This window comes from Carassius auratus, chromosome 44, assembly GCF_003368295.1.
Source record: "Carassius auratus strain Wakin chromosome 44, ASM336829v1, whole genome shotgun sequence".
Lineage (NCBI taxonomy): Eukaryota > Metazoa > Chordata > Actinopteri > Cypriniformes > Cyprinidae > Carassius > Carassius auratus.
The window spans coordinates 7,549,019-7,561,134 of record NC_039286.1 but is presented as its reverse complement, the minus strand read 5'-3'; the positions used below and the strand labels follow the sequence as shown (position 1 = coordinate 7,561,134).

Below are 12,116 nucleotides of genomic sequence, written 5' to 3'. Positions count from 1 at the left end.
TACAACCACACAGTCAAGATAAATTGTACTTAATAGATTGAACTTTATGGATTAAATGTCTGCTAAAAATTTACTCACACTGGCCACAGGCCATTCAGTGTAGATGCAGAGGAGTTGGTTTCTTTATCGGAACAGATTTGGAGAAATCTAGCAAAACATCACTTGTTCAACAATGGATCATCTGAAGTAAATGGGTACCATCAGAATAGGAGTCCAAAAAGCTGATAAAACATTATAATAACCCACAGGACTCCAGTCCATCAATTGTCTTGTGACGTGAAAAGCTACAAGTTTGTAAGAAACAAAATTAAGGCGTTTTACTCGTTCTAGACAAAATACGACTTCATAATCTATAATAATGTTCTACCAGATAAAAAGTCCATGCCTTGGAACTGTACATATTTCTCTCCTGATTCAGACAAGATCAGTTTTTCTACTAGTGAAAGCAATTATATGGATAGGGAACTCCTATTTTGGCCAGAAGCAAGAGTTTGGTTGAAAACATCTTAATGATTGATTTGTTTTTTGAAGATTTTATCAGCTGTTGGACTCATTCTGACAGCACCCATTCACTGCAGAGCATCCACTGGGGAGCAACTGATGTAAATTTCTCCAAATCTGTACCAAAAAAAAAAAAAAATCCCCTCTACATCTTGAACGGCCTGAAGGAGAGTACATTTTCAACAAATTTTCATTTTAGCACAATTATTACTTTAAGGTAATATCAGAGAAAGGGTGAAAAGTGCCAAATAATTCACAAAACAATTGCGTTTTATATTTAGGTATCACACAAACACAAATGGAATAGAAGTCTTTTATTGATTAGCCATGTCATTCTCCATAGTTCCCAAAAGAAGCCACACAGACTAACAATGACGTTGCTTCAATATAGACTACTTCCAGATAGCATAGAAAAGATTTCTGTCTCTGTGTATACCTCATAAACCCCATTTACCCACACCCACCCCCGCTTCACCCCCCCCCCTTTTTGGAACAAAAGTGACATTGAAAACTGCTTCGAATGCATATAATTTTTTTTTGAACTCCCAACAACCACCATTTTAAATGATCATATAAAAAGCTACACATTGTTACACTTTGTCAGATTACATAGGAACTGAGATTAGTGTTGTACACTAGCACATGATAAAGATCCAGAAACCAACGAGGCATGTCCACTACAACTTAACACTATAGAGCACATAAGAAAATAGAAAAGAAAAAGGGGAATAAAAAAAATGGAATACAAAGGTTTTTAAAACTGAGCTAGGGTCAGTACCATGAAAAGGCTGATTTAAGGAAAGGGGGAAAAAAAAATATTAAAATAGTTCCATCTTAAAAGATCCTTTTCATGTGCACTCCTCAGCATCCACGTCACAATCCCTCCATACTTGCATTTTTTCTATCCAGGGCAAAAAAACAAAAAGGGGGTCGTAGCAATAAAGGACACTGATATCCAACATTTCCCCATCAGACTCCCTTTCATCTTCGACAAGTGTGTGTTGTGTGTCAGGCACTTTCTGAAACACTAGCCCATCCTCTGGCAAACCTTCCACGACTCTTCAAAATCACAACTGCAGATTCATTCAACATACAGCTGCAGAGAGACAGAAGTACATTGTTCATTTTTAAACAGAAAGCAGAATGCAGTGAACACAGGTTTTTGAAACTCCTCTTACCTTCAATACTTAGACTGTGAGTGTTTAGAGGTCTGTGTCAAACCAGGCCAGCTGATTGGAGTCTGTAGGGGGCAGACCATCCATTAGGTCCTGGGCGTGGCCCAAGTCTGGCAGTCCCTCTACTGGGTACTCTGCTCCAGGATGGTGGCCTCCAATCTCATGCTCCAGCAGGCCATCCATACCCAGAGCATCCTGGCCGTAGCCAGAGTGGAAAGAACGATAGCTGGGGTCTAAATGGGATAGGAGGAGTCATGAGCATCGTTTAAATACAACATTTAAACTTAAGTACAATAAAAATTATATATAAAATTATATAACTAATTTTCTTCATTTTTTAGAACGAAAACGTTTTATAAACGTTAATAAAACATTTAAAAAATTTAAATCGAAAAACGTTTACAAATTGTTTAAAGAAATGTTTAAACAAATGTAATTTAATAAATGATTAAATAAGAAATGAAAAGGATAACAGACCACATAAAGTTAGTTTACAAACAAAATTAAATGTCTTACCATCTGGTCTGTATCCAAGAGGCTCTCCCTGAGCACCAATATCAAGGCCTAAGTCACCAGTCTAAGACAAACACATTTTTGGTTTATAAAAGTGGATTCATAGTGCATTAATGGTCTTAATTTGAGAGCAGGCATATATTTGTACCTCGTTCCAGGCCATGGGCTCTGTCCTGAAAAGAGAGCTGGTAAGTTCCACAGAAAGTCGTTTCTTGTAATCCTGAGGCTTATCCTCAGACATGCGGAACAGGACTGCTGCAGCGTATGTGGCTATGCAGAGAAAAGTATTTAATGATTAATAAAAAGCTTGTGTGTGTCCAAGACTACTTCCACTCTTAACACAATCCACATAAAAAAAAACTGGAAAGATCTTTCCACTGGTATAGAGTATTTATTGGTTATAATGCTGTATGGTATGTCAACAAGGGGCAGTCACTCACCCACTCCTTCGTTCCTGGAGTGCAGCAGCTCTGTGAGAGGAGCCGTGGCTCCTTCTGCCTCAATGGCTTCTGCTGCCTCCTTATCCTGAGCCAGCTCGCACAACACTCCTGCTGCTACCCGCTGGATATTCTCAATAGGAGAATACAGCAGCTACAGAGCAAGAGAAGCACTTTAAGAGACTCAAAAATCACAAGGTTTGAGACTAAAGACGGCAGCCATCTTGCATGTAGAATGTGTGAATATAGACAATCAGCAAGTAAGTCATACTTGGACGAATAAGGGGATGGTGTTGAGTCCCCTGATGACGATTCTGTTGTGTATGTCTCTGGCCAGGATGTGAAGTGCTCCAGTACAGCCTTCCACAATCTCCTCCATACGAACTCCCTCCTGAAAATTACGATCAGAAAATTAGTGTCAAACATTTTCTTTACTTGTGAAAAATGAAATGCCAAACCAAAAACCAAACTTAACTCACCACAAACTGTTGTTGTGTGCCACCCATTGAAGTGCGCCTCTGGGTGTCCTGGTGTGCCCTCACCAACAACTGGACCAACCGGGGAATTGCACCCTGCTCACGGAGCGGCGCGTGATTGGCTGGGCATAGCGCCAGATTACGGATCAGACCGACTGTGGCCTAGAAGAATGTGGAAAGACTCTTTCTAGAATGTGCAATATTTAAAAAGATAATGTGCAAATAAATAAAAAAAACTGCCAATGTACCTTAATTAACGGCCAGTGTGAGGGCGGGTGCAGCAGTTTGACCACTACAGGCAGGCCGTAGTGCAGACGAACTGCATTCTGGGCCATCTCAGCATCTTGGTGTCTGGATGTTAGATGTCGTAGTGCACAAACAGCAGGCTCCGTGATGTCCTCTCGGTCACCAGCTCTGAGCACAGTACGAACCAGGGCCTCAATTCCACCCACTTGGCAAACCATCATCTTGTTCTTGTAGTTGTTACACGTGAGGTTAGATAGTATGCCAGCGGCACAGGTGACCACATTGATGTCATCTGAAGCAAGAAGCTGAACCAGAGTGCCAAGAAGTCCTTCCATCCCTTCCTACAAAGATTATGAAAATGTAATTAAGTTAATAAGTTGTTTAAAATGACAACAAACCAAACTATTGATGGTTTGCATGGATTGACCTGCTTGGTGGCAGCGTCTGACAAGTTTCTAAGAGTCCAGAGGCAGTTTTGAACCAGTCGCTGACTGGGATCTGTCAAGTGAAGGCCAAGAGCCTGCATGCCACCTGAAAAGCACAAGGAAACAGAAGATGAGACACTGACATGACATACTTGAACGCACAAGTAATTGATACAAGCAGGCGAGTACATACCAGCTTCAACGATGGCAGGTTTGTTGCTGGAGCAGACAGATAACACCTTGAGCACACGACTTGTGGTCCAGAGAAGTTTCTCATACGTGTATGTTCTCATGATGTTGACCAGAGCCTGAGGTCCTCCACTGGCCAGGATGATCAACTGTGGAGGCAAGAGTTGAGACAAATCAACATCTAACATATTTTTTTTTCCCCCCCAAACACCAAGACCAATGCTGTATGTACCTTGCTCTCTTGGTTGCCATATGCCAGGATCTGTAAGCAGTCTGTGGTGATGGCAAGGAATTTGACATTGGTTTTGTTGAGAAGGGCCACCATCTTCTGAAGTCCTCCAGCTAGACGGACAGCCATTTTAGCACCTTCCTGATGGAGCAGGAGGTTGTGAAGGGTGGTGATGGCATAGAACAGCACACTATCAACGGGGGACCTGTAAACAAAATAATGTAAGGCCCATTTAGTGGAGGACTAGTACAAGCAAGCACAAGCAATGAAGCATAAAATATTCAGTTTCACATGTTAAAATTCATTAATTCGAGACTAAAGCATGTGCGTTTCGTATCACCAGCTTCTCAGGCATTTCCAAGCAACACTAATACTCAAGGGTTTTGAAAACGCCTGGCTTTTTTACGTTGGTGCTCTTACCCCAGCATCTTGACTAGGGCAGGGATTCCTCCTGATTTAAAGATGGCGAGGAGGCCCTCTCTGTGGTGGGACAGGTTGTGTAAGGTGCCGGAAGTGCAACGGGCCGTCTCTACATCATTGGTGTTCTGCATGGTCCTCACGATGGCCGACACCATCTGGGGAGAGCGCATGATGGCGTGGCGAGAGGCCTCTTTCTTGGACAGCTGGTGCACCATCACTGCGGCTTTGTTCACCACCACCTGGACAGGAAGAGTGAAGGGAGATTTAAAAATAGCTGGAATTTGCCTACTTGTCATTTACCAGTGCATATCAGACACTGATCAACCAGAGAAATGTTAAGTGACTTATTTGCTTGTGAAATGCAGAAATCTTTTAAGGGTCTCTTCAAACTAGTGACTTTCTCTACAAATCTCAGATCTGCCAACAGGAAACCGCTAGCTTGTGCAAATGACAACATCCAAAAACAAAACTTATGGGGATTCAGACAGCACTGTCATTGCTTCAAATTACAGGTCACTATATGGCTAAAAATAATCTCAAAATGAAGGCTCTCTTTGCTAAAAGATTTTCTATTTTTAGCTTTAGATGCAAATGTTTCCCTGAAACAGGAATGCACACCTTGTCAAAGGAAATTGCAAATTTGATGGCTTAAGAACATCTTTAGAGAATAAGCATGTAGTATTGGGACGTTTCTAACCTGGTCCTCATCGTTGAGAAGTTTGGTGAGCTCAGGGATGGCTCTGGTGGCCAGTTCAGCGTCATCCTGGTAGTTAATGAGATTGACAACTGCATGTTTGAGCATCTGTGAAGGCTCAGCCAGCCTCTGCACATTGGTGGGGTGCGTAGAGTCAAACTGGGTGGATGTGACCTGCATGCCCTCATCGAGAGTCTCAGGAAACATGGCAGCACGGACACGCTGTGCACGGGTCATGGCATACTGCCCATCCAGGTCTAAGAGAGGAAGTTTGTGATTAGCCAGACAGGAAGCAGGCAGGAAAACAGAAAGACTGAAAATATATGGCTTACACTTTTTCTGAATACGAGCATCATAGTGTGTTGTAAGCTAACACAGCCACATACCTGGGACCTGCTCAGGTGTAAAGGGCTGGTTGAAGCCCTGCTCCCACTCATACAGCACTTGGTTGTCCAGATCCTCCTCTTCAGGGTTGCCTTTGCCTGACAGAGACGGCGCTGTGGTGGTGGCCCCAGAGTGAATACCTGAATCCAGGTAGGACTGCTGCTGCCAGTGACTGACAGCAACTTTACGATCCTGCTCCATGGCCATGTCAAGCTCCATAAGGTCAGCTACAGGACATAAGACAAAGTCAGACATTCATTTTCTTTCATTCATTCATTCATTTTTGGATCTACTCTAAAGTTTCCTGATCGTGCAATATTCCTATACCTCTCTGAACCAAAATAATTTTTCCTTGGCTATTTTTTATTGCCAAATCAGCAAATGGAAAAAACTCTTACAATTAAGACCTTTTAGTTTGAAATTTGCTGTAGTTCTCACTATAAAATAAAAATAAAACTATTTAAATTCTGCAGTCAAATGCTAAATCTGATCCAAAGAGTTAGCTGTGGTATTAGACAGCAACCATGTTGATATTTTCGGTCTTTAGAGTTCTTTCTCAGCTCAGCTGTGTTTGTGTCAAGGAGCACAGTCATTGGATAAACATGCTGATAATCTGACAGGTTAACTTGGAAAAATACTTACACTGGGTAGCCATCGTTGCGTCAATCCCTCAGCCTGAGCGACTTCCAAATCTACAGAGAAAGAATTTTTAAAAAGCTGATCAGGACAAAAATAAAAGCACATAATAGAACCAGCCAAGCATAAGGTCAAGTATAAGGTCCATTTCACAAGCTAGCAGGCACATTTGTTTTTTTTTTTACAAGCGAGGAACAGGCTTTCATCTACATCACAGGCCCTAAAGGTAGTGTTCACTGTGGGAAACTCCCCTCATTTAGTCTGTAGGGTGTCACGCGAGAAGTCGAGAGAGGGAGACGGGATGGTGAGTCATCTAGGCAATGCCAGTAAAAACATGCTGAGGGGGTTAGTCAGCTTCATTCATCCAAAGCTAATGAGAACAATACAGCATCAAGTACTACACATTTTGTGATAATAAACAGCCCGAGGACATGAACCACAATGACCTTAAGTTACTTATTAGGATCTTAACTTCATGAAATCAGATCAGTTTTAGACTAGTTTTAAATTTTACAATGAAATGCGTACCCAAACTTTCAGGTTATAAATAACCAGGTATGAAATTATAGGTGACTCAAGCTGAAAACTTCCACTCGACGATATATTCAGGGGGTGTGGGGGGTGTTTTTAGATAACTACAGAAACCGATAAATGTAGCTACTGAAAAACAACAAACATACCCTATCATGTAGATAGATTGACACACAAAAAGGAAATGAATGCTTGCAAAAGTGAATGAGGAAAAAGTAGATACTAAACCACAAACTGAAGTGTCCTACTTACAGAAATTATGAATTATTAAAACGCAACTACAAACATTATTTTAGGAGTATTTACACAAGACTCACTCGTTAAACCATTCAAAAGTACACGAATAAGAGTGCAACAGAATGTATTTATTTTTACCTGTGATGGCAAAGCTAAAGCCTGGAGTAATCATTCTAATACGTTAAACTGGTCCTCCTATGCATTTCTAGAGAACATGCAAGTATCTGAAGTTAAATCACAGTGCTACAATGACCGCTCTAAACCTCAGACGCCTGGAATTCTCCAGAGTCTTGTGCAGAGCCTGAGGCTAGCGATGCCAGTTCATGGGGTAGAGGACACATTTATTAAAAAAAAAAAACAGAAAAAAAAAAAAAAAAGGCACAAAACGAAAGCTGCCAAGCATTTAGAATGTGAAATAAGTTTCCTCACGCTGGCCTCAATTCAGAGCGGTCGATTTTTATTTCCATAGGAAACCTCTCATGTCAGCTTCAGGGCCAGTTTTCCTTCCAGCATGGGCCTTCAGCACGGCAAGCGGCAATTAAATCAATGAAATGAGTCTAACAGCCCTCCTCGGCTCAAAGAAACGAATAAAAGCAGTCCAAATCAACACATCTTCTGGTATAAATCAGCATCAGATTAAACGCTTCTGTAGAAACAGGTTAATTAGTAGGCTTACTGACTTGAGGGGGCATTTTCACAGAACAACATCTAGAAAGCGGATAAGACTTGGAAACTGAAACGCTGACAAAATCTGGCTTCCTGCTGCAGCGGAGAACATCAGCTCACATCCTACAAGCCTCAAACGACCTGATATGCGTCACGATATTGGGGTTAAATGTAAAGTACTGCGACAACATGAGAAATAGAAAGGCTCATTTCCAACTAAACTACACTTTCAGCAACATCAATGTGGTTAACCCGACCGCAAACAAACATCCTAGGCATTGATTTGGTACTGTGGAAAGGAAGAGAATCACGTGGCAATGGAGATCAGTACAAGACGTTTACAATTATGAAGATACTTAATTTATTCATCACTAATAGCTAGTGCTCAGCCAGTATACATTTTTGAATAACCAATGCAGATATCCTTTAAGGCCTTGTTTAAATTATACAAGTGCATATTTGTTAAATACTGATAGTTATAACATTTGCTTTTCTATTGTTAATTGAAAAGCGCTATATTTTGCTGATCACTGAGCAAATGTGCAACTTTGCACTGTGGATCGTCGGATCGGCTTTCACAGTGGATGAAGCCAAGTCCATCCCGGCAAAAACAACACTACTTCTACAATGAGAATACAAGGTACATCACCTTTCTTTGCATTAACATCTGAGCAGTGTTGTGCAAATCTTTCGACATAATGACGTAGAGATGTGGGGCTGTGTTAGAATGAGATGTTTTAGTGGGTTGTAGACGAGTCATAACTTTTATAAAGAATATCTCTTTGGATTTGAGACTTAAGTCTCTGCAACTTTACAGAACTTCTTTATGCACCAAGAGCTTTTAACACTCCAAAGAGAAAGATAAAATTGAAATCGCATCATATGACCCCTTTAAACAGTGACAGTAAACTAACAAAGACTAGACAAAGAATGTGAGCACCATAAACGCTCAACGCAGTTAAAATAAGTCAACCTGACATGGTCAATGCCGATTAATATTCCCAAATATTGTATCGCATTATGGCTGAGCACTAAGAACATATACACACAGTGGCAATGGGAGCAAGTGCACGTCAATAACAAAGCAAAAGGATAATTTGAACACCAGATAATTTATAAAAAAAAAAACTAAAACATTATTATGAAGAAAAAATATATATATTTTTTAAATTATTTTGAAATGAAGGAGTCAATTACTACAAACTTAAATTCATTGAATTGTATTGTATACTTTAAATTTAAAAAACTAAATAACAATTATAATCATTTAAGTATATTCTGAAATATGCCTACTTTTTTGGTAAAGAACTGTAAAACATGAATAAGTGTAAAGAAAACGCCTAAAATTTTAAAGCAAAAATCTGACATTTGAGGACGTTGCAGATTATTCCAAATTAAAATTTGTCAAGCAAATTGATCTTCTACAGATGTCCCACAGTAACGGGTGCAGAGACTCAGAACACAGCTCAAGTAACACACTCCAGAGATAAAGTGCTGGTTCTCAGCTGGATGAGCATCCAGGATGTCTGAGAACATACGGTCGAGTGAGAACATCTTTTAATGATGAAGCTGCAGAATCACCCTTCACACAGTCACCAGAAAGAAAAGAAAAAAAAAAAAAAAAAAAAAACGGACACACACCTTGGTCCAACCAGCATTCTAAAGCACTACAGTACAGAATATTTTGACACATGACCTCTAAGATATAACATCAAGAGCTGATTTCACATACAGGAAACCTTGCTTTTGATAACATCCTGCAGTCAGCACTGGACATTTCTTTCCTCTGTGTGTGTGCGTGTCTCTGCATGACACAAGATACAGCACTTCAAATACAGGCCTACACTGAAAGATCCGCTAGCAGGAAATAAAGTGCTGTGAAGCTGTGCCAATGTTAATAAATTAGGCTTTTTAAGGGTGCATGTGAAGACAGAGGATCTGATTTGAGAGCAAACGGAGGCAGCTGTGGTAGTTTATGCAAAACGTATGCATAGTCCTCTACAGTGGCGAGACTGACCGGGAATTAATTTACCAGACAATAAACACTGAAGGGAGTCAGACACGAACCAGGGTTTTCCTTGTGGCACCAGAGTCAGCATTCCTTACAGGCGCACAGGAGGCGGACGTGCAGACGAATCACTGTGTGATTATGGGACGGATTTGGAAACTGAACCTTCAAAGTAAAGGAAGGAGCTTGATTAGCCATCTTAATTGCCTCGTTTAAAGTTTATTCACTGTATCCTGTTAACATGCCGAAATGTTACTGCATTCACTCGCACCATGTTACTGGTGCGAGTTAAGCGGTTTACATCACCTATTCAAGAAGTGGTACTCCAGCTATTTTGAAAAGATCGCCCTTTTAAGAGCATTTTAGTCATTTACACTCATGTTGCTCCAAATCTTAGTATTTGACAATGAGACAAAATAAGATAAATAATTAAATAAACAATTGCAATCAATTTAAGGGAAAAAAATATGTATAATAGAAATATTTACATCCAATCAGTATCCAGACTTTATAGAGCTTGAGCATCGATGACATAACTGCATAACGCTTTTCTATCTTTATCTATTTAGAAGTCAGAGTTCAGCTTCATTGAATCTTTTTCAATACAATGAAAGCAACAAAAAAAAAAGAAAAAAAGAAAACGTGGATATTTGCCAACGTCATACACTTCTGAAACAAAGTATTTCTTTAAAAAATCTTGTTGAAAGATATTTGATATAATATTCACAATAGCAAACATACGTCTAACTATTACATGAGTGCATTTAACTTGAAAGTAAATACATCCACAGTAAACAAGTCATGTTATGTTCCAAAGTGGATCACTTTCACGGGTTCTTCCATAAAACTACCATTTCTGTCTTATGAGAAAACCGATGTTGTTTTGAAACAGACTACTGCGGGTATTTCCCGCACAGGTACGAAACCCGAGATACGCTAGCCGCTGAAAACGCAAACACACGCGCGTAATCGTGGAAAAGTTTCGACCTCTTCAGTTTCCAAAACGCACGCAGCCGTCGGATATTAGCTCCGCCCACACTTCCTCCAGCGGAGACGCGCACGGCGGCTGATCTGAGGTCAGCTCTGCCGTGCCTCTCAAGGTGGGTACGTCTAACTACAGTGTGTGAAACAGCTGTTCCAGGCTCTGGGAGCAGAGAAACTCGAGCTCCTCCTTAAAGCACGCAGGAATTCGGCCATCGGGGCCTTTGTTTCGAGATAGAGTAATGAACCTTGAAATGTTTCGACTCCGTTTAAAACGAACTTAAATACCCGCCTGTGGGATGACAGAGAAATGTGACAAACTATAACATCCCACTGAATCTAAACCAGGATAATTCGTGTAACAAGACTTGCTCTTTCCTGACAAATCATAATGGAATTGACAACCCATCCAGCAACACTTTTATCTTTTAAGCCACTTTAAAGATCTAATTTTAACCTAGCCCAATAATACGTTATACTTTTGACTATTTGAACAACCTCAGATTAACTTAAGAACTTCACGTTGAACCACGATGCAGTTAATCATCGTGAACAACGGTAAAATATGAGTGTGGAACCAACATGGGGAGTCCCTGTTGAAATCCTGTGTATTAATCAATATTCTAGTTTATCGATTGAGATCTGCTGGTTTACTGTTAGCTCGCTGTTCGAGACATAGAAGTGAATGAAAGCTAACCTTAGCTAACATAAGCCAGTGTTTGCGGAGCTCTCGTAAACAAACACAAGAGTCAATTTGTATCGTGCATACACCTGTAGTTTAAAGGAAAACTAGCATAAAACAAAGATCAAAAACCTATCAGAGGGGTTTTTACATGCCCAGGTCGCGGAAGGGAGATCCAGCCTCAAGTCTAACGTTACCATGGAAAAACCTGGGAAGATCCTCCTGATGCTCAAATCTCCAAACTAACTTAGGAATTTAATCATTCCGCATTTTTAAAGCTTACCTGAAATTAAAACACCAATCCCTTTGTTTGGCCGGCAAAGCCTGACCAACACGTCGGTATCCTAATAGGAATGAAACAGCCAGCCGGTGAGATTCCCGGACGGGTTGCTGTTCTCCAACGTTAGCGGTGCGGCAAACCTTCCGCGCTGATGTGAATCTAGACCTCAGTTAAAATGGCGTCGCTCAGACGCAGATCTTATACGAGGAATGCAGTTCATGTATCCTACCGCACCCAAGAAAATAGAGCGCAGAAGCGGCTCAGTCCAGCAGGGAGCTAAGCTTTAGTATTATAGGTATAAAGTGACAATTGATAATCAACAAAAACTATACTTTATTTCAAGTGCTTCGTCTGAGGTCTAGATGATTTTTTTTAAGTTGACACTGGGAATGTGGTATGCGCGGAG

General features: G+C 40.6%; 1 protein-coding gene across 2 annotated transcripts; it reads right to left on the bottom strand.

Moving 5' to 3' along the window:
* Nucleotides 1-800: 800 nt before the first annotated feature.
* LOC113062326 (catenin beta-1-like) lies at nt 801-11,899 on the bottom strand. Of its 2 annotated transcripts, XM_026232098.1 has the most exons (17): nt 11,714-11,890; nt 9,827-9,932; nt 6,332-6,381; nt 5,692-5,916; nt 5,309-5,562; nt 4,612-4,850; nt 4,195-4,396; nt 3,967-4,111; nt 3,776-3,879; nt 3,351-3,689; nt 3,106-3,264; nt 2,898-3,017; nt 2,630-2,780; nt 2,338-2,459; nt 2,193-2,253; nt 1,680-1,909; nt 801-1,597 (listed from the first exon to the last, which is right to left on the bottom strand). In XM_026232098.1, the coding sequence occupies exons 3-16, from the start codon at nt 6,342-6,344 to the stop codon at nt 1,704-1,706; spliced, it is 2,340 nt and encodes a 779-aa protein (XP_026087883.1). In that variant the 5' UTR covers nt 6,345-6,381; nt 9,827-9,932; nt 11,714-11,890; the 3' UTR covers nt 801-1,597; nt 1,680-1,703. The 2 variants fall into 2 exon arrangements, with proteins under 2 accessions (XP_026087883.1, XP_026087882.1); XM_026232097.1 differs by lacking the exon at nt 9,827-9,932 and having other exon boundaries at nt 11,714-11,899.
* Between the last annotated feature and the right edge of the window lie 217 nt (nt 11,900-12,116).